General features: G+C 38.8%; 2 protein-coding genes across 4 annotated transcripts; both read right to left on the bottom strand.

The window, feature by feature from the left end:
• Positions 1-104: 104 nt before the first annotated feature.
• LOC103467706 (porcupine O-acyltransferase) lies at positions 105-14,687 on the bottom strand. Of its 3 annotated transcripts, none has more exons than XM_008414341.3 (15): positions 14,445-14,687; positions 12,705-12,847; positions 10,513-10,705; positions 10,291-10,334; positions 10,041-10,222; positions 7,633-7,763; positions 7,526-7,546; positions 7,317-7,331; positions 7,097-7,222; positions 6,292-6,392; positions 5,517-5,593; positions 5,376-5,439; positions 5,126-5,211; positions 3,770-3,880; positions 105-1,984 (listed from the first exon to the last, which is right to left on the bottom strand). In XM_008414341.3, the coding sequence occupies exons 2-15, from the start codon at positions 12,838-12,840 to the stop codon at positions 1,883-1,885; spliced, it is 1,389 nt and encodes a 462-aa protein (XP_008412563.1). In that variant the 5' UTR covers positions 12,841-12,847; positions 14,445-14,687; the 3' UTR covers positions 105-1,882. The 3 variants fall into 3 exon arrangements, with proteins under 3 accessions (XP_008412563.1, XP_081465310.1, XP_008412565.1); XM_081609184.1 differs by lacking the exon at positions 14,445-14,687 and adding an exon at positions 14,363-14,383; XM_008414343.2 differs by lacking the exon at positions 12,705-12,847 and having other exon boundaries at positions 14,445-14,683.
• A 514-nt stretch (positions 14,688-15,201) lies between these two features.
• LOC103467708 (uncharacterized) lies at positions 15,202-20,244 on the bottom strand. Its single transcript, XM_008414344.3, has 4 exons — positions 19,935-20,244; positions 19,749-19,842; positions 17,586-17,982; positions 15,202-17,458 (listed from the first exon to the last, which is right to left on the bottom strand). The coding sequence occupies exons 1-4, from the start codon at positions 20,128-20,130 to the stop codon at positions 16,436-16,438; spliced, it is 1,710 nt and encodes a 569-aa protein (XP_008412566.1). The 5' UTR covers positions 20,131-20,244; the 3' UTR covers positions 15,202-16,435.
• Between the last annotated feature and the right edge of the window lie 1,862 nt (positions 20,245-22,106).

Raw genomic sequence — 22,106 nt, forward strand, 5'->3', positions numbered from 1 at the left:
GCATTTTCAACGTAAGTTTTCTGAGATTAATCTCAAAATTGTTAGGTGGAAATATGAAGATTCTACTTCACTGAGATTCACTAAATCAAAACAAGGACTGCATCTTGACGTTTCATGTAAAATTTTATAAAAATATCACAGGTATGCCGTTGCGTTTTACATATTTAGGGACAAAACACAAATATAAGGTATTTACAGTGGTTATACTGAGTGGCACTACAGCAGAAACTTGGCACAGCAACAAAAGCTCTTATCCAACACCAAATATTCATTTTCCGATGCACACACTCATACTCTTTCATCAGGCTGTAAATAATTAAAAGCAACTATTAAGTAAAAACCTGGAGGTAAGAGAAATGCTTGGTATAGAATAATGAATAATTTTATTTTAATTTACACAAAGCTGAAAGAGAATTTTGTTAATACATCTCAAATACCCTGATTCTTAAGTTATATTGTAGAAAGAAGAGGGGGAAAAAAATCAAAATCACATATGTTTAAGGATATAATTCAAGTCATACCAAAAGAAAAAGAAAAACACCATCAGGATACTACACTAGTAAAAAAATCAGATTTAATCATCTAAAACCGTTAATATATCTAAAAGTCACAAAAGGAGGATTAGTTGGTGGTAAAAATGCAGTCTAGTAACAACATGTGCTTGTTGAATTCAGTAAATAAAGTCTTTGTTTGTTCCTAGGAGGAGAAAGAGACGTGCGCTGGTTTCTCTGGGTTCTTGTATTTTAAATTGGAAGCAGTTCCACACAATCGACTGGTTACAGCAGCCAGAGTCTCCGGCTGTCTCCTTTAGCCATGCTCCACCTGCCTACCAGGGTTCATAAAAAATTCAATTCTGTGGGTTTTGATTAGGCTCCCTGACAGAACCGCAAACAAGCAGCCACGATGCAGCCTGGCTGGGAAAAAAAAGAATAAAAAAAATCACAGAGACAGGAAACTGCATTATTGATTCTGGACATTTAATTGGATTTGTTGAGGACAAGAAGACTAGGGAATGTCACCAGCGCAGCGCATTGAAACGTCTCTCATTTGTCACATTACAACCAAAAGCTTAAATGTATTTTATTGAGATTTTAATTATGAAGTGGAAGGATAAGGTAATAAAACATTAGGTTGCACTTTATTACTAAACTGTGCAGTTTGACTAACATCTTTCAAACCGTAATTAAAATTTAAGCATTTTCTAGGATATTAAATGACTGGATGAAGCGTTGAATCAAATCATACAAATATGCTAGAATGTCCTAGTTAAAGTCCAAATTTAAAACTGCTCTCTGATTTAGATCAAGTTATTTTGCAAATAAGAATGAACAAAAACTTAATTTGACGACGCAAACCAAAAAGACTTGCAGCTGAAATTACATCCCAAATTTTTCTTCCACTTCACAATTTTGCAGTTCTTTCTTTTGGTTTAAGACATAAAATCCCACTAAAAACGACTAAATGTGAAAAGTTTTACGAGGTTTTGCATGACCAGGAACCGGCTGACATGGTGGGCTGTCGCCACTGGGGGACATCTGCCTGACGCGCGCCGTCACGTGTCCGCCATGTTGATAGTTATTGATTGTGAGTCACAGTGAGACAGTGGTAAACGCTGCCACAATAGGAGGCCATGATGACTGAGCCTCAGATAAAAAAAACAATATGAAACAGACAAAAGGGAGTGGAAAAAAAGGCGCTGCGGTCTGTCTTTTTCTTTTCAGATATCGAAACCAGTCCCCAAAAGGATAGAATAGCATCCCCCGACCAGCATACAGCGCAACCTGAAAACTGCAAGTCTGATGCAGGATGACGTCACAGTACAGAAAAGTGGAAAACCTGCTTCTCATTATTGCTTCTCTCTCTTCTTCTCGGTCTCTAGTTGTTAGAGAATGAGGCGGTACAGTATCCAGCACCCGAACGTGGCCCAGTGGCTCGTCCAGCTCAGCTCCGACCACTTCTGGATGGTGTGGTGGGTGATCTCGTCCTGCGGGAGGCGACGACGTAAATCACGCGTCAAAGGCTACGTTCACACTGCAGCCTGACGTGTCCGAATCTCGATTTTTTTTTTTTGTCGTGCATGCGCAGTAGAGGGCGCAATAACGTCACAGAGAGCGTGCACAGTGTTTTGCCAACCGTCATAGAAAAAAAGAAGTGCTCAGTGTTTGCGGAAGTAAACATGGATGCTAACGGTGGAGCTTAGCTTACGATTTTAAAGTTGTCCGACCGGAACCAGCATATTAACAACTTAGTCCTCATTATCGTCCGCCATGGTTGTTGTTTTTCTTCCCGCTTGTGAGTATCAGGGCGCAGAATAGTGACGTTTGTCGAGTAACAATGACGTTCCGTTCTGTTGAACGCGGCCTGACTGTTAAAATTCAGGTCACATTTGAAAAGATCGGATATTTATTGGATATCCAAGCAGCCCAGGTCACATTCAAAAAGGACTGTCATGAAAAAATCGGAATTGGGTCGCTTAAGGTTGCAGTGTGAACGCAGCTGAAAGCTACGCAGCATCCCACTATAAATACTTAACAAATGTTGTGTTCTCTTGTCACAGAGCTATAAAAATAGAGCCACCGAAGATCTTTAAAAAGATGCGAGCACCGACTCGAATCTGTCACAGTCCTCCTCCAAAAGGAGAAGCAGCGTGAAAGATTTTCTCTGATGTTGGTGTGTGATTTCCGCAAAAATCAAATCAAAGTTAGGCTAATGCCTTTTCACACACAGGGTCCTCTACAAATCGGAATTGGGTCAGGCATTTGTAACCGGATCCTTTCTGCAATTGGCTGGTTTTATTTAAAATTAGGCTGTGACGAAGGTTTTATGTGGAATGGATAGTTTGTTTTATTCTGACCAGAACAAAAAGAAAACTACAACATGGGCGGCCGCTCCAAGTCCACAAAACTAAAGTTGATTCCTGATACTTTACAATTGTTAGTTCACTTAGATATTCACTTCAAGGAATGGATTTATATATTACAATGGTGATAACAAAAACCAACCTAATAAATATAAACTGGGTGTATTTCGATTAAAAAAAATAACACCCATCTCTCTCCCGCAGGTCAAGATAAAAGAGGTGCAAACAATTTAACAATACCACAGAAGAAGAAATAATGCGAATGGGCTCCCGATCTTAAAGTCAAAGTACGTTTTACTTTTACTTGAGTAATTTAATTATGAAGTATCGCTACTTACTTAAGCAACATTTCTGGATTTTCTACCCCTGAATCAAAAACAAACATTTTTTAACCAAAATTCACCAGACCCAGACACACACTTTGTATAAATTATTGTCAGTTTTGTTCTTAAAATACCAAAAATTTCAACTCAACTTTATATTTTGATCCATCTGATGATGTGATTTCTAAATATTAAATGATTAATTTGATCAATTGCTCATTCTTTAACTTTTTATCAAATACTTTTTTACTCTCACTTGAGCCATTTCCTGGATGTCTTCTTTTTACTTTTACTTAAGTAAAAATATGTTGAAGTAGTGCTACTCTTACTTGAGTACAATTTCTGGGTGCTCTGCCCACTTCTGACAGTTTTAGAGGAAAACACAAAAAAAGTCTGACATTATTTTGACTCGTATTAAAAGCACAAAGACGATGTCACTTGCACTGCTTCATCACAGATTCACATCAGCTGCAGTGCAGCAGTGTCTGTTAAGCTGTTTATTAAACTAAATTTCTTTTACTTCAGATGCTGCTTTACTGCAGCAAATTGTGCATTCCCTCAGTGGAGCAGCAGTCTCTCATCTCACCTCATCCTCCTCCATGTAGTCCACGCTGGAGTTGAACACGGAGCCCAGATATGTCAAGTGAAGTATTGCCAAAGCAGAAAATGCTATGTTAATCATATACACCCACAGCTTCTGCAAACAGAGAAAGCATTATGGTAGGCGACTCTGGATCTCATGCAGCCTTGACTGGATGTGTTATTTTAAAGTATGTGACCCATAATAACATAACTCGGTCTGTATAAGCTAAGCAACGTAATTACAGAAAGAAATGCAGCACATATATGGCAGCTTCTTGAAATATTTATTTCCAAACTAAACATTTCAGTAAATTACTGAAATATTCAAGAATAGCAACAGATTACTGTATTTTCACTCCAGCACTCCATGTAGGCATTACAATATGATATTCATGCTTCTTTAGTCACACATCAAGTGTAAGATCTCATGTTTCCTAATGTGATAGTCTGGTATTGTTAAGTGTTGCTCGACAATCAATGCAGCAACAACAAACATGAGAGATTTCATTGTTATATTTCTGAATACGGGGCTGCACAGTGGCGCAGTTGGTAGAGCTGTTGCCTTGCAGCAAGAAGGTTCTGGGTTCAATTCCCGGCCTGGGGTCTTTCTGCATGGAGTTTGCATGTTCTCCCTGTGCATGCGTGGGTTTTCTCCGGGTACTCCGGTTTCCTCCCACAATCCAAAAACGTGACTGTCAGGTTAATTGGTCTGTCTAAATTGCCCCTAGGTGTGAGTGTATGTGTGCTGTGTGTCCTGTGTGTCTCTGTGTTGCCCTGCGAAAGACTGGCGACCTGTCCAGGGTGTACCCCGCCTCTCGCCCGGAACGTTAGCTGGAGATAGGCACCAGCAACCCTCCCGACCCCACTGGGGGACAAGGGTGAAAGAAAATGGATGGATGGATTTCTGAATACAGTGCAGAGAAAAGCAGATCTAAGAAACGCCAACAAATTAATTTGATGTTCGGTTAAAACAAAAACCTGACGTTTGAAACTTGTAATCTTCTTTGGTTCAGCGTAGTTACGGTTTAGACAGGCATTGAAAAAGTAGCTAAAACAGACAATTTAACAAGCAAAATTTAAAGCTTCAGAAAATTAAATGCACTTTATGAGGATCTACACAAAGGTTTTTACAAAAGATGTTAATGTTTTCTTTCCTATTTTTCAAACTCAGAGGTTTTACCCAACTTATGGTGCCTGTTATGAAGATGTTACACATGCGTATCTGAGGGGTTTTTTTGGTTGACTTTGGGGAACCGAGATGTGAGTTTGTTCTCTAGTCACATTTTTAATTACATTTTTTCCTTTATTTGAAAAGCAATTAAAAATATGAACACATAACGCCTCATTGCAAACGCATTACCTTTTTGTTTTGGTGACTGCAGTTTGGCTGACATTTCCTCGAAAGCACGCACGCGTTAAATATGGCGGCAAGCCTCTTCCGAAAAACTGAAACAAAACAGAGTCGACGCCTTAGAAAACAAACGAATGAAAGACTCTCTTCAGACGTGGAGGAAAATGACAAGCAGTAGGTTGAACTGAAACAGTTAAATACTTCCTCTAAATGGAAACGTTTTCATGTGGAGAAGACGAACCATTAGTTCGGCTCTTACCGTGCTCCACGTACGTAATGAACCCCAGAGATATCAGAACTGCACCCAGATGGAAACTTAGACCCTGAAATGGACAAAAACTTCAACAATCTTGTTGATACAAAAAGACATTTAAAAGAAGGTGAAGTTATATAAACTCACATGTAAGAGCGCGCTGGCGATGTACGTCACCATGATGGCAGTGAACGTCCCGAATTTGACGGCACTCTTGAAAACATCTGAGAGAAAAATACGACACACCAGACCCAAATATCCAGAGTTTAAGTTCATGAGGTCCAATATTAAATACAAACTTCTAAAAAAACATTATGGAGGCCTGAATATGAAGCCTAAAAATAAAAACACATACTGTATAAGAAAGAAAAGGGAGACAAAAGGACAAAAGAAGGAAAGGATTAAAGTAAGGATGGATGAACAAACAAAAGATAGCAAGGCAAAAAGGAAGAAAGGAAGGATGAAATAAAGAAAAAATAAAGACAAAAAGGAAAATACAAAAGAACTAAACGACAAGAGAACAAACAAGAGGAAGGACAAAAGATTAAAGAAAAACAACAGAAAGGAAAAAGAAAGAAAGGACAAAGAAGGAAATGGGGAAAAAAGGGAAAAAAAGTAGGGGAGAGAGAACAAAAAATGGAAGAAAGAAGGAAAGAGCAAACAAATGAAAGAAACAGAAGATAAAAGAAAAAAGGGTAATAGAAATGAAAGGAAAAAAGAACAAGCTAAAGAAGAGATGAAAGAAAGAACAAATGATCAAATAGGTGAAAAAAAATGAACAAAATAAATATAGATATAGATAAAATTCCCATATTCTTTTACATTTTCATAATTATTGAGACCTTTAAAATGCTGAACGTTTCATGATTGCGTAGGTGACCTTATGTTAACATGAATCAGATTCCTGCTGACAGCCACTCACATGTGTGCAGAAAGCGGGACATGGGCACGTTCCACGACGACGCCACCTCCACCATGGAGCGGGGAAACTCCACCTGGAGCGGCTTGGACACGCTCAGATCCCTGCAAAGAAAATGGAAACCCGCTGGAGTTTGATAGGAATTAAATAAAAGAGATGGATGCTTTTTTCTTGTTTTAAATGGAACCTATTATGCAAAATTCACATTTTGCACATTTTCTACACATTTGGTTCTCTACTGCTTTTAAAAACAACCCCAACTGCTCGACATATTTTGGCAATAAGTTGATGTGTATTGGTATCTGGAAAATTAGTCGCTTCAAAAACCTCCTTACCTCCTTACTGCCCAAAGATTGTGACTTGGCTGGGGTCACCTAGCAACCCCAGCCAAGCTCAGCCCTGTTACCTAGCAACTCAAGTGGAGTTCCAGCACATTTGATCAGGTGGTTTTACCACTGTATTTGCTGTACAATGGCTGCTGGAAAAGACAAATATTTTATTGTTGACTTACTATCCATAAACCACTTGCTGCATTCTTGATGGTTGTCCAGGAGGCTCTACTAATGCTTTTTAAAGATGCACTGTTGAATATTTGCACATCTGTTTTCAGCCACTTTCAGAGTTATATGGATTTAAAGTGACAAGACACCCTAAAACAGCTCAAAATAGACAGAACTGAGCAGACTAACATCTTATTACCCAAGAATGATTTTGAGGAACAAATGTAATGAACATGTACTGTAAACCCCACATACCTGTTCAAGCACAAATAATAGGTCAAATTTAAAGGAGGTGAATGATTTCTCACCATTTGAGGTTCTCTTTCTCCTCCGTAAAGCCCGCCCCAGCAAGAGTCGCAGTAGTTTCGCTCAGGTAGCCGACAAAGTAATTGCTGAAGTGGAAAGACATTGTGTTCTCATATGCCAGCAGCCACCTAACGCAAACCAGGAACATATAGATGGTTGTTATGACCCCATTACAGCTAAAGTTCAACTTTACTGACTATGCAACAGGAATAAACAACATACCTTGCCAGTGAGCCTCTGGGAGAGCATGAGGAAACAGAAAACAATATTACATTGTCTTTTCTTGTGATGATTCATGGTGATGAAATGGAAAATGGGAGACCCTGGTGCACAAAGATGGAGGATGGCAGCAACAGGTTAACAGAACAACCATGCAACTAAATCATCTACGATGATGAGACTGACCAGGAGAGCTTTGGACCTTTACTCACCTGATCTTCCTCCTCTTTTTGCTGTAAACACAACAGTCGACACCAGCATTAACTCATAGAAAACTTAGGCTGCATCTCATTCAGACAAAATTCTGTGTGTCACTCGCCTTCGTAGGAGCTTGTCTCCATAGACGGGGATGAAGTAGGGGAAGAGGTAGGGAGCCACACAGTTGGAAACAACAAGGCAGATCTGGCTCTTCACCCAGCTAAGAGACACTTTTACAATCCATCTTAAACTCTGGGAAGAAGAAACAAGTTACAGCTGAGGTTAACTTGGTATGTTTTATCTAGAGGTGTGCCGATCAATCGGCCACCGATCATAATCGGCCGATTTCCGTGAAAAAGTGTATGATCTGTGATCGCCGATCACGGTCTCTTGTTGCCGATCACACAAACCAATCACCTGCATCTCATTTCTCAGCCTGCCTGTGCAGCTGGTCTCCTCTTTCCTTCACACTGCACAAACGTGCAGCAACAAATCCTAAGCGATGTGGAACTATAACGCACTGAGTGATTGGGTCAGTTAACCCGCAACATTTTTTGAGTCTTCGAGCTGCGATGTAAGACGCTGGATCTGCTCTCGCTGTTGAACCGCTGGTCCGTGCTACAGGTAGTTCACAGATTTCACAGACGGAGCGCCACTTCTGCTCCACCTGGTAGTGACTCTCACACCGAACCTCTGTTTAAAGCTGCAGCATCTAACTTAAAAAAATAAATTTTACATACGTATTAAAACTTTCGCTATCCTAACATGAGACGGATAATCTCTGAAAAAATAATCGATCTCCTCCCTGTTCTGCATAATTACTCCGCTCAGTCAGAAACAGACACTCAGAACTAGCAGTAATCAGCTAGCCGCCATGCTATCAGGAAGTTTTCATTCAGTAACTCAGGATTGTTTATTGTAATGGAACCTGTATTTGCCTTTAAATGTTAAGTTTTATACTTGATTTTTTTTGGCAATGTTGAGAGGTTTTATTTAGCCTCTTCAGAGCCTTCATATGTTATCAGTCTGTTAAAGATAGTATTACCGATAGGAGTACAATTTGCAGAATGGCTGTTTTGTTTAGTTTTCTTCTTGGAAAAAGTTATTAAAAACAAGTTTTTGTCTAAATTAAGGTAAATTCATGGTTCTTTTTTCCACATAATGTAACCGGTAGTGCTTATGATAAAAATAATAATAATAATAATTACGTGATCGGTATCGGTGATCGGCCCTCATGTATCGGTATCAGTAGGAAAAAACCTGATCGGCACATCTCTAGTTTTATCATGTCAAAAAACAAACAAAAAAAATCACAAATTCAGCCTTTTCTATTGGGATTTTATCCAACAGACCAGCAAAAAATGTCTTTTAATTTTGAAATTTGACAGAGTATTTTTCTATAAGATATTTCTAACAAAACATCTTAATATATACAACCTTAAATAAAAATATTAGTTTCTTAACACACTTATTGTTGTCTTTGTTCATCGTAATAAGAAGGGTTTCTATTTGGTAAATGTGACTGATAAAACCACAAACAAGTCAACGCAGGGACATTTTGAGTTATTTAGATTCTAAAAGTCTGGACTCTAATCTTAGTTTTCTTTCAGCCTGACGTAAATACTTCTTTTATTTTATGTGTTGCAAATGCAGTTAGTTAGCGTGGGGCGCAGTACAGCCACAGGCCAGGAAAACATTTACAAAACATTTACTTTTACGACTATTTTACAACGCTATACTTTTTACTTTTGCTTGAGTAATTTTATTATGAAGTATTTCTACTCTTACTTTATGGATTTTTTCCCCACTGAATGAAAAACCAACATGTTTCAAGCAAATATTCACCAGACACATACCTGCAGTTTTTGTTAAAGTTTCATACGTTTTTTATTGAAAGCAGCAGATTTGGAAAAAAGTATTTTGTTTGATTTAGTTATTTTTATAAATTATTGTCATTTTCATCCGTAAAATACCAAAATTTCCACTTAACTTTGTATTTTGATCCGTATGATGATGTAGTTCTTAAACATAAAATGATTGATAAGTTGATCAGCTACTCAGTACGTCAGTAGACTTTTTACCAAATACTTTTTTACTCTTCGTTGAGTATTTTCTTGGATGGTTACTTTTAACTTATACTTGAGTAAAAATACATTGAAGTAGTGCTACTCTTATTTGAGTACAATTTATTGAGTACTCTACCCACCTTTGTGTATTATAAAAACAAAAGTTCAGAAACTCGCACCAAGAAACTGAAAAATATTCCACCAGACATGAATTGCTCCAATCTCATAAGTATAATCCTGGCATTGTTTCCTTGGTATCTTCTGCTTTTCTTTTCAATCTTAAGCTACTTACCCATTAATATTTTTAAGCACAATCTTTTGGTAAGCCAACTGTATGTGTCGCACTTTGAGTTCACGTCACAGTGACCACCAACACAGTTTATGGATGACTGATGTAGTGGTATAAGTGTAAAAAAATCTCAAAATATTTTCCAACACTTAAGGTTTTCTGCCTCAAACTTACCAACTTACGTCCTTCTAGAGCTTCTTTGTAGCTGTTGAAGCTGATCCAGGGCCCAAAGATGACGGTGCCCACAAAGTAAATGTAGCCCATGAACTCAAGGGGCGAGGGAACATTGGTCACAACACCTCTGTCCAGATCAAAAGCCAACGAGATAGCTTTCATGGCAACCACCATCTGTGAACCTACACAGATCACAAATTAAAACTGTAACATTGTCGCTCGTTAGCAAGATAAACAGACTCAGCATTACCTCTCATTTTGTGCCAGTTGGTGGTATCCATCATGTGCAGCTCCCTGATCAAGACATAAAAATACTAAGATTTTAATGTTTGTCCACACTGTGAAAACACAAAATCTTACCAAATACTAAGTATTTTTGGTCTCATTTCTAGTGCAAATATCTTGGTTCATTTGAAATAAGACAAAAGTAACTTATAAGTGACCACTTTATTTGAAAAACAAACATTTTTACCCAAGAAGCAGGTAGATGAGAACCGTTATAGACAGAAAGGTTCCTCGGATGGTCGAATGGCGGCACAGGAAGAGAAAGAGGTAGCAAAGGAGGCTGAGAAGGACGACCCAGATCATGTGGAGCTCAAAGAACAGGTACAGCATGTAGAAACCTCCCGCCACCGTGCACAGGTGCTTCACGAAGGAAGGGAGACCTGACAAAGAAAGTTTTTAAACCGATTTACGAGATAGCCACTTAAAAAGGTGAACACCAAAATGACTGACATTCACATTGCAGCCTGAAGTGACCCAATTTCGATTTTCTTTGTCAAATCGGATTTTTCTTTTTTTTTTTTGGTGAACTGCAAACGACCTGACAGTGTCCCACATGCGCAGTAGATAAGCAATAACGTCACATACAGAGCATGCTCAGTGTTTTGCCGAACGACATAAAAAAAGAAGTGCTCAGTGAAAGGAATATTTGGAAATTAAGGAAACATAATGGATATTTACAGATTAAGGACTGTATTATTTATTTATCTTCAGAATACAACATTAAAAAACTGAATTTAATAGATGTAAAGTAGTTTTGCTTGCACACTCGTGTACAGTAGGTGGCAGTATGTAACTTAAAGTTGCTTGCGATCCACCTTAATAGAAAAGAAGAAGTTCTCAGTGTTTGCAGAAGTAAATATGGATGCTAACGGTCGAGCATATCTTGCAATTTTGAAGTTGTTGTTCGACCGGAACCAGCATATTAACACTTAATCCTCAGTATAGTCCACCATGGTTGTTGTTTTTCTTCCCGTTTGCGCGTATCAGGACCCAGAACAATGACGTCAATGGACCTTACCAAGCTCCACGCAGAAACTCCCCTCGAAAGTCTCACGTGACTGCATGTCTCACAAACAAAGCCTCGCGGTGGTTAGTTTCTATGTGTAATTTCATTTCGACTGACTCTCTGCAGAGTATTTCGGAGTCGATTAGTGCAGCATTTCTGCTGGATTTTCAAAAAATATCAGCCACGACAATGGACAGGTGAACCAACAAGTTCATGTCATCTTTTTTGGACGACATCAAGGTGTTTGAGCCACGCGATGCCTCCAAGATTGTTCGCGTTACAGCTAAATGCTACCGGTCGATGAGGAACACAGCAGATCCTCAGACCCTCAGCATAAATATAGCTGTGGACAAGATCACTGATGCCTATTGTTCTTGCAAGGCTGGGTAAGTCGGGCATTCATGGTTTTGAGGGTGATTTCTGTTGGCAAATGTTCGTATGTGCCTAGGCCTGATACACGGTACTCGGAGGCTAACACGATTAGCGTGGCTAACACGATTACAGTTTAGTAAAAAGCCTTTTCAGGTAAAATAAAATCTTTAATGTATGTCAGATATGGTACACATTGCATATTGATTTGTTCAGCTAACGCAAGACTGTAACAGACAGGCTTCAAGGTGTAGAAGTTGTATCGGTACTGCCATTATGCTGTACTTAGCTAAAAGGTTTTCATAATGGATGTGTTTATTATTGACTCTTTTTTTCATTCACTAAACACAAAGAAACCAAAGCAACAATACTTACACCAGCAGACATTCCTTTGTTCTTATTGATCCTACAACAGTTGAGCTGCAAATGCGGTCGTGCACAAGCTTTGATCCAAGCAAGGCATTCCGTTTCAGATTTTGGAAATCTGTGAATTTTAGTTCCACAAATACGATCAGGATACCTTACATCGCATGTGCAGATACCCCGCTGACAGTGGAGAACCATTCTTTTTCGAGTCCTGACGCAAAAACTTTCTGCCGGTCTGCTAGTCCACAATGTACATTAGCATGTATTTACTACTGTAGCTTGTGTTTGTGAGACGGTCACGCACGTGGTAGCTGCGCTGTGACATAACATGGTCATTAGCCAATGAAACACTGCCCCTGTGGTAAGGTCCATGATGTTCAGGTAGGCTGAGAGCGACCTGACCGTTAAGATTCAGGTCACATTTGAAAAGATCGGATATTGGCTGCCATCCGCCAATAAAACACAAAAGAAGAAGAAGGAAAGATCGGATACGTATCGGATATTCAAGTGGCCTGGGTCGCATTTGAAAAAGACTGTCATGAAAAGATTAGGTACAGGTCACATTAAGGCATATAAATTAAAAAAAATTGGATTTAGGTCACTTCGGGCTGCAGTGTGAACGAAGCCAAAGTGCTCACCTAACATCCAGAGCAGGCGACACAGCAGGCAGATGACCAGCAGCTGCCATACTTGCTCCAGTCCCTGCTGAGCTGTAGGCAGCAGGCAGCCATGAGTGAGCTCCTGGAAAAACTTCTGCCGGCTGAACACTCCCATCTCTGGACTGGGGAAGCAGAAGGAAGCCAAACAACCTTGGTTTATGGAGCAGCTAGTATGGGTTATGCTGTAAAAGCTAAACTGTTTATTTGTTGCGTTTCCTCACTTCCTAACACTATATAGTCATCATTCAGTACTCTCTCTTAAAAGTGACATGGTCACCTCTGTATGTGCGCCATGCACACAGCAACCTGTTTCCGCAAAAGTAAAACAAATGAAAACATATCCACAAGTTTCAAACAAATTGCATCGGAACCAAAAGAAGGAATAAAGCTTTTAGTTTTTCAGATTCAATTTGCAGAAGTGCAATTGTTTTACTTAAGTCATTCGCATCTACTATGTTGGCCAGATCTTTCTTGTAAAAGATATGCTGATGGGACAAACCTGGCTAAATATTATTTTTATCATTGTTAGATTTGTCTAAGGTAATTAGGTAGAAAGTGTGCAAATACAATTTAAAAAACACAAATCTTACCAAGTATTTTTGGTCGAGCTTCTATTGTACACATGTTGGTAAACTTGAAATAAGAGAAATCTAATTTACAAGTAACTTTTCAGCAAGAAATAGAACTTTATCCTTTTAAGTCAATCATTCCTTAATGTAAATGAGAAAGGACTATTTGGAGCAAGATGTTTTTTCTGTTTTGTAAGTTAAAGTGGAAAAATGTCCATTGGCAGATTATTTCACTTATAGCTACTTTTCATCAATATTTAGAGTTATTGACTTAAACCAAGCCCCTACATTGTGCTGAAAAGTTACTTGTAAGTTAGTTTTGTCTTAATTTAAGTGTTCTAAAATAATTATTTCACTAAACTAAATCAAAAATACTTAGTAAACTGTAAAATACAGAAAATGCCAACAATTAATAATTATTCCATCATAATTATGGCGCCCCCTCTAGCATGGCGCCACTGTGTCACACATTGTATTCCAGTTCCTCATCTTCTAAATTGTTTGATTTGTCTAAATATTAATGTATTCAAGTACTTTGTTCTATTATGACTGTTTTCCAATCTGTGCAAACAAATTTGCGCTACACTCCTTTGTTTGAAAAGTGCTCTACAGTTTGATTAACCGATCGATTGCGAACTGTTTGCATCCGAGTGAAACTGTATCTGCTTATTGTGTTCAGTGTCAACACATCCCACTCAAACCAAAGCAAACGTGCGATAATCCATGCAGCAGCTGCAGAAAAATCTGGAAAAGATGAAATTTCAGGTACAACTGTTTTGCTCGTTCTCATCTGATTATCAAAGTATGAAAAACACGTGAAAACTGCTAACCGATGAGGTGGAATCGGGTCTTGAGATCAGTGTGTTAACCGGATTTGAATGGTTATTAGATGCTGTTCTGCAAGGCTTGCTCTCCGCAATGCAGTCCAGCAAAGGGATGAGTTGACTCACAGCTGCATTAATAAACAGCACGGCTGATTCAACGTGCTGTGTGCGGCGTGCCATGCAGAAAATACGTCTTAAACGCGCTGAAGCTGCTACAGCCAGCAGGATTTCCAGCCTATCGTACCTGAGACTCGCTCCCCAGCCCCCAGCCCCAAGCTTACTGGACGGCCCGGGAATGCCAGCTTGGTTTCCGGGGTAAGACTCACCCTGTCCGGGCAGAAGCAGGAGGTTCCTCCTTGTGTCTTTATCCGGATGTTTTCTCTGCTGTCCGTCAAGCCTACGTGCAGCAGCTGCCGGACCCTCAGTTCAGATGGTGCATATCTGGAAGGCTCCCATTGTCACAGCATCAGCACCACTGGTTTATCATGTATGAAGGCACGCGAGAACATGAGCCAACCAATCGGAGCTCTGAGAGCGTCGAACTGAAGGGTAAAGCATCCAATCATAGGTGTCGGTCATTGTGACCGGCGCATCCGAACCAATGGGACGTGTACAGCTTGCAGATGGACTCAGGTGCACCTCTGGCTGATGGACACAGAAAGGCCCTCTGGGTTTTTGAGGTAGTTAATGAATGATTTTGTTTCTTTAAATGTATTAGGGCCATTGTAGACAGAAAAACAACTAAGGAGTAAATTTCTCCTCAGAGATTAATCTCAAAATTTCAGAGTTTTAAGAGCTGGAAAAAAAACTCAGAAATGTTGAGATTACCCTCAAAATTTCCAAGTTGGTTGAGAAAAATAAATTTCTCAACCAACTCCAAAAGTTGAAAACTACATGATTTTAGCTTCATTTCTGAAAAAATTTAATCAGAAATGAAAAACAAAAGTCTTACAGGTCATTTACAAAAATTGGTTTCACAGCTTAAAAAGATCTAGGGATGCCTATGGAAAACAGTAATGCCAAGAAAATGACCTAAGGTAAAAGAAACAGATACACAACGCAAAACTAGCAAGAGACAATAAATGTGACGCAAGTCTATTTATTCAGTAAACAAAGCAGGTGCAAAACTAGTTCATGTCTTACAATCTGACAGGCATTTTCTGGAAAGAAAAACAGGAATCAGTGTTGCCACTTTTCTTTAGTTTGCACACAGCACTACACAAAAATCTAATACTTTTATATCCGAAATACTGGAGTATTTAAACATACATACATTATGTCCAGAAGCAGCTTTCATCTGTAGTACAAAATAAGTTTTACTTGCTTTTATAGTTGGCTGAGGTAGATAGAGAAGAAACTGAAATGAAAAGAAAAATAATGCGGAATGTGAAACACTGCTAATGTCAGTTGTGTGCAAAAAAATTGATTGAATATGACAAAAAAATTTAAAAATAAGCTGCAGCTTGAATGCCTACTGGCGTAGCTTAATTACATGTAAAGGTGTCATTTAAAATCCAACAGTAGTGATGTAACATCACATAGAATCAAGAATAGCTCAAAATTTTACTTGATTAATCCAACACCCAAAAACATGACAAATATATACCATAAAGCAGCAGTCCCCGAATAATTAGTAGTGAAAATTGATCGTAGTTTTACACTTTAGTTACAGTAGACAAATCAATCAGGGTTACCTGGGAGTGATTAGGTTTTCTCTCCTATTTTTCCAACACAGGTATATCTAAAATATGACTTGTAGATTTCCACTGCATTATTTCACACACACAAAATACTGTTCTAAAACGCAAACAGAAGGAAAAAATACCTGATAATTCTGTTGCGTTTGTCTTGATGACATCACGAGAGGCACAGAAATCTGCCTGATCAACTGGAATTAATAATTATTAATCAGGATGAGTGACAAGCTTTTGACTTGCACTTAAATTGAAAATGGCTTAAGTTTATGATTTAGGAGAAACATCCCATGATTCCAGATTATGAAAAATAAGATTAAAAAAGCTTTTCATGAAAACTTAGTATCAACATTTCCTCCATTTCTGACCAATCAGAGACACACTGCCACATCAACAGTCAGATTTGACTGAAAATATCTGAATTTTTAGAATGTTACTCTGATTGGTTACCTTATGTGATGTCATCAAAGGCCTGTGAGTGTGGGAGCCATGTTTGAGAAGAGAAGATATTGTCTTACGTAGAGATTTACAATAAGATCTGGATTAAGCCATTGCACACTGTTCTATAGGCGACACATTTTATCTGAAGCGAGTTTGACTGAAGTCAGGTTAGCAGCTTTAAGTCAGATTACCATCTCCAGGTCATAAGCGATTTTCTCCAGTTTGACCTGCTTTACTGGCTCCTTAACTGGGCAAATTTGAACCGGCTCCTCTGGTTCCTCCTTGAATTTCACCACGACTTTTTTAGGCTTACTTAAAATGTATTCGTAGTTTCTCTGAACATCGAGCAAGGCTGAGGTGAGGTGCTGAGTGGAAAAGATCTTCAGGGAAGGTGGGAGTTGGGGTTGCTGAGGAAGATTTGGTCGTATCAAAGCGGGAGAGGTGTCCGACAGGAGTGGTTTAATCTGAAACACGGTCCCTGGGTTGCTTGGGAACCTGGTGATCGGAGAGGGTGGAGAGGGAACAGCAGCAGGTTTCACCGACACCAGGAGAGGTTTGCCGACGTCCGTCAGGCTGGAAGTCTTCAGCAACGGCGAGTTACTGAGAGAAGGACTGTCTGGAGATGTACCAGTCTGAACATTCAAAGCGTTGTCGGCCTTTTCTGTTACTCTGCTTGCTTTCTCCTGCTCTGCGTCCAGAGGTTCGTCCTCGCTGCTGGAGGAACTCTCCTCAGACTCGGGTAGAGGCTCGGCCCGCGTCTGGAACAAAACGTGGTTGTGGCGGCGGCAGAAGAGCGCGCCACACCTGAGGCACTTCCTCACGTCTCGAACGTGAAGCAGTTTGTGGCGCTTCAGGTAGTGGCTTGTAGTGAAGGTTCGATCGCACAGGTTGCAAGGAAAGGACGGCTGGTCCCTGTTGGAGCTCGACTCCGTTAATCCTCCCTGACTCGCGTCTTCATGGTGCTCTTTGGACGACACCGCGGTAGAGGTGCTCAGGTCAACGTGATAAGCACCTTGTGGTAAAACTAAAGGCTTTATGAGCACAACAGGATTCATTTTATCTGGTTTTAAAACACTTCCTGGTGGTTTCTGTGGTGATGGACTTGGGCTGGATTTGTTTTCTGTCTCCATCGTTTCAGGTTCAGCTTCACATTCAGTCACTTCTTGGTCTTTATCATGAATCTTCTCATCTTCTGTTTCTTCCTCCTATTTGGCAAAAAAACAGAATAGATTATTAGCGTACTAAAAAAGACAAACTGTATAAAAAAATAAAAAAAGCAAAGTTACAAGTCTACAAGTGTATGAAAGCACACAAAGAGGTGGTGACTGCTACCTTTGACACTGGCCAAGTTTGCATTTCTGGTAAAAGTTCATCTGAAGTTTCCATCAAAGCAGACGACTGGTGGTCCATTGGACACTCAGATGCAGGTTGGGATGGTGATTTTTCTGTCTCGTTGTCGTCTCTTAGGGCAGTTATGTCTTCATTTTCTGACAAAGTAGTCATGCCTTTAGCATCTTCGTTGTCTCTTAGATTAGTCGTGTCTTCAGTCTCTTTATCGTCTCTCAGGGCAGTTATATCTTCATTTTCTGTCAAAGTAGCTGTGTCTTTAGCATCTTTGTTGTCTCTCAGATTAATCGTGTCTTCAGTCTCTTCATCTTCTCCCCTTGTTATGGTTTTGGTCTCCACATTCAATTTCTGTCTTTGACTTCTTCGACAGGCAGAAGAAGTCCTTTGAGAAAGAATAATCAACCAAATATTATCTAATAATGTGGCATAGTAGGCTATGAATTGCTAATTTATTCTAAGTTTTTAACACACCAGTAACAGTGACAGCAAAGACAGATTAAAGAGTCTCTTTGGTGAAACAGTTTGTGTCACAATGGCTAATATCCACTGATGCCCGTGTTGGTGCCGATATATCGCGCATCTCTACTAAAATGTAAAAAAAACAACAACAACAAAAGAGTATACTTCTTTTAAATGTTAGTGGTTGGAAGGATATCTGTCTTTTTTCCTATTAAAATTTTAATAGTAAACCTATGAATATTGCGCTCAACTGTGCACCAGTCAGGCATAACATTATGACCACTGATAGGTGAAATTAAACATCTTTATCTATTCATATTATCAGCTGTTAGCAGGTGACATTAACTAATCAAGTGCACATGGTAAATGAGTTTAGACCAGACTGTGTTAGTGTCCCCAAAAACACAATTCCTCTGGGTTGTTTGAGTATCTATCGATAGTTGTCGAAGGAACAAATTGCGCTGAACTGAAACAGGCTCATCTGCAGCGAAGGGGAACTGATGCCCACCGACAGATCGGCGAGTTCTGGCAGAAACTGTCAGACTGCACAAGGCAACACAGTCTGCTGCACACAGAGCTCCTAAGTGTCTGTGCTAGTCATAATTATACGCATCATCTGCATGAAACATGATTAGACTTGCAGTTATAAACCATTTATTTGCTCTTCTGTCAGTATAAATCTTAAATCAATACCACACACATTGATGTGTAACCTTTAGAAAGGCAAGAATGCTGAGAAAAACCCACATTGTTTTAACACGTATACACGACATGTAACCCTGTTTGGTAGATCATTTAATGAGAAGTACTCAACTTTTTTCAAATGAAGTACGCTCAAATAAACACAAGGATGGCACTTAAGCACACTTGTTACTTAGATTTCCTTCAATTTATTATGAAATTCTGCTTCAAATCGTTTAATAAACCTGATGATTTGCAGCTTTCACTGAACGAGATGATTAGTGAGGCGAATAAACCCCATGCAAAGATTCAAATTGACAGGCTTAGCTTGAAAAGATCAATGAAAACAAATTTCTTAAGAAAATAATGAATGACAAAAAGAACTGATTGCAGTTCAATAATTGTTAACCAATATAATCCAAGTGTTATGAACTTGCTTTTTTCACGTTAACTTAATATTAATTGTGTAAGAACAGATGAAAAAGAGAGGAAAGAAAAACGAAATACATCACCACTTATGTAGTTATCGCAACATTTCCCAATAATTTCACCATTGCAGGATTTTGTAATATATTGTAAATAAAATTTTGCCCTGCAGTTTGCAACTCTTTTTAACACCAAGTTAATTTGGCTTCATCTGAGCTCTTAACTGTTTTAGACAATTATTGGTGGTACAGTAATATGAATGTTTGTTGTAGGAATGGATGGTGTAAAAACATTTAGATAAGTCAAATGGGGGTACAAACATTGTGTTTTCAAATATAATTCCTAATCTATGCTCAATTTTATTGTGATAATGACTTTCAATGTATCCAAAATGGAAAACGCCATCACATTGAACAGCAAAACATGGCAATAATGGACATACTGTAGTGTTTAAGCACTTTATACTGATCTTTAGTATTAGTATTTTGTCTAATTTTAGGTCCCAACCAAAATGTAGCAATGCATTTAGTATTTAGAATGGATACTTTAATCTATTTAAAAATAATAGTCAATATATGTTACCATTTTGCCCTTTTTGTTGGACCCTGGCGTAGATTACTGCATGCAAACAACGTGGGGATAAAATTAGGCCTGTCTGCATCTATGGAAGCCTCTCCTGTGAACAAAAAGAGGTTCAAGAAGAGAATACTGAGCAAACTCATTTTATGAAATATTTTTTGCTCACTGCTAAGCGGCTCTTTACGCTACCTGAGATGAAATGAACGCCACAAATGCGAGCGTCTGCACGGATTTCACTGCCCCCGTTGGCTTGTTGGATCGCCTCTATCCACAAACGCCTCCTCTGGACCTGAAACTGCCGGTTCCCGCTGGGTACTCTGTAGAACCTTATGGTGGAACCGGGGTAATAGCGGTTATGACAACCGGTCACGCAACAATTCGGCATTATTGCGCTGAAGGTAAGCCGTAGCCAGCGTTAGCATGGAGGTGTGTTGGGGAAGTTAACGGCAAAAGCCAAACACACAACTTCCGTTGCTAAGAAGCGCGCGCATCCTTCAGATGACGTCACACAGAGCGGTTGAATACAGATCCCGGGGTTCAATGCTGCGTTTGGTTACCTCGGAAGTTGGAACTCGGAGCTGAGTTTAATGTCCGACCGTTGGTGACAGGCTGCGTTTTAAGTTAAGAAGTCTGGATTTCAACATCGCTAAACATAATTTTAAGCTTTAACTTCCATAAGCAAACCCCACTTTTAATTTGTTAGTTTAATGTTTCAACCGCTATATCATTGATATCTGACGCACTTTTAAATGTGCCTTGCAAAACAAACATGTTTCCACCACATTTTATTAATATTAATGTTAGTAGCCGTATACATCGTAACTTGAGGTAGTCGGAGTTCTCCCTCTTTCCCAGTGTATATTTCGATTTAAGAGGGCTACCAGTTAATTTTTCAGACTGACAAATCGGAATTTCCCAGTTCCGGTCACAACTAGAACGCAGCATTACGACCAAACCGATCGACTGTTCATTGATCTTTTATACCATGTTTAATATACTTTTGTCCACCACTTGCAATAGGAAGATTTTTACAATTTAAAGTGCATTGAATGTTCCCTTCTAAGAGTTGCATGTACTCTTAGAAGAGTACATGAGAGCCAAGTCGAAATGAATGGCAGCACTTTATTTCGTTTTTTTAGACTCATTAATGAAATGTTGAAGTTGGACGAGGAAAAACTAAATTTTAGATCACTGAAACGTTCAGTATGAGTAAACAAAATGGAAGATCATGTCTTACTATTGTACAATAAATATCTTGTTTTATTGTCCCAGCTACGTTTAATCGGTCATTGGAGGAGAATTTTTGTTTGCTGTACTAATTTGTACAATATTAAATCATATTAATATTGTTAAAACACAGCTCAACGAGGCCCCCTGCTGGCTGTGGTTACAGATTTAACCAAAACAGTTGAAATTTCTTCACAAAATTTATGCTCCAGCTATTTTTCTCTTTCTTTTTATTGAAGAACTGGATTATTTTCTTGTTATGTGGCTTGCAAGAACAGATACTTTTCGTTTTTGCTTAGTATAAAATTCTTATGTAAAATCTTTAAAAAAATCTACTTTCTCTTTAATTTTATATGAAATTTGAAAGTGAATTTGCTTTCAGTTAATGTATTACATTGGGCTAAATACTACAAATAAAATATATACTGTATATAAATATATATACATCCTGTATATATATTTTTTCATTAGTTTGAGTTCAAGAAAATTTGCAAATTGGGTTATTTGGGTTATTATCTATTAATGAGGCATACCTGCAAAACTATTTTTTACGTTTTTGATCTACAAATTGCACATTCCCAAAAAAACCTGACTGCTTTGTTTAATTTACTCTAGTCTCATGCACAAAATGTTGATTCATGTCAGACTAAATGTCTCACTCTTCCCTCACACATTCAGCCTGACTTTACAGCTAAGAATTACCATTCAAAATCATTGTGCCTTTGCATTTTCTTTAAATGTATAATGTTTAAAAGCTGTACATTGAGATTTTCTTATTTTTGAAACATGTTGAAAAGCTTTTTTGACAAAATAGCAGTAAGTTAAAGAGGTTAACATGTTGAGCAAGCCTCCAGGTCCCGCTCCAGGTTTCCTCAGATTGAAGAACCAGCCTGGTTTGAAGCGTTAAAGCTTCTTGTTTTATTACGTGTGCACAGACATGTAGTCATTCATTGGTATGATTTCCTGCTTTGTTCTCTGCCGGCTCACTTTCTCCATTAAAAATGCTTTTAATAGGACGGAGTGTGAAGAGTAAAATTAATGATGCTCTCAGGGGTACACTGCCAGAACTGAGGGATTGTTTCTCTTAATTAGACAAGTTCAGGCTGGTTTTACAGGAATAATTAAAATGGGCAC

The sequence above is a fragment of the Poecilia reticulata genome, chromosome 7 (assembly GCF_904066995.2).
Source record: "Poecilia reticulata chromosome 7, P_reticulata-male-v2, whole genome shotgun sequence".
Taxonomy (NCBI): domain Eukaryota; kingdom Metazoa; phylum Chordata; class Actinopteri; order Cyprinodontiformes; family Poeciliidae; genus Poecilia; species Poecilia reticulata.

Excerpts from the sequence above, each read along its gene's own strand:
- LOC103467708 (XM_008414344.3), bottom strand. The coding sequence starts at position 20,130 with ATGCCGAATTGTTGCGTGACCGGTTGTCATAACCGCTATTACCCCGGT. Across the intron at positions 17,983-19,748 it reads CCAACAAAAAGGGCAAAATG|GACTTCTTCTGCCTGTCGAA; the intron begins GTAACATATATT and ends TCTTTCTCAAAG. Across the intron at positions 17,459-17,585 it reads AAACTTGGCCAGTGTCAAAG|GAGGAAGAAACAGAAGATGA; the intron begins GTAGCAGTCACC and ends TTTGCCAAATAG.
- LOC103467706 (XM_008414341.3), bottom strand. The coding sequence starts at position 12,840 with ATGGGAGTGTTCAGCCGGCAGAAGTTTTTCCAGGAGCTCACTCATGGC. Across the intron at positions 10,335-10,512 it reads CTCATCTACCTGCTTCTTGG|GGAGCTGCACATGATGGATA; the intron begins GTAAAAATGTTT and ends TGTCTTGATCAG. Across the intron at positions 7,547-7,632 it reads GGAGACAAGCTCCTACGAAG|CAAAAAGAGGAGGAAGATCA; the intron begins GCGAGTGACACA and ends TTGTGTTTACAG.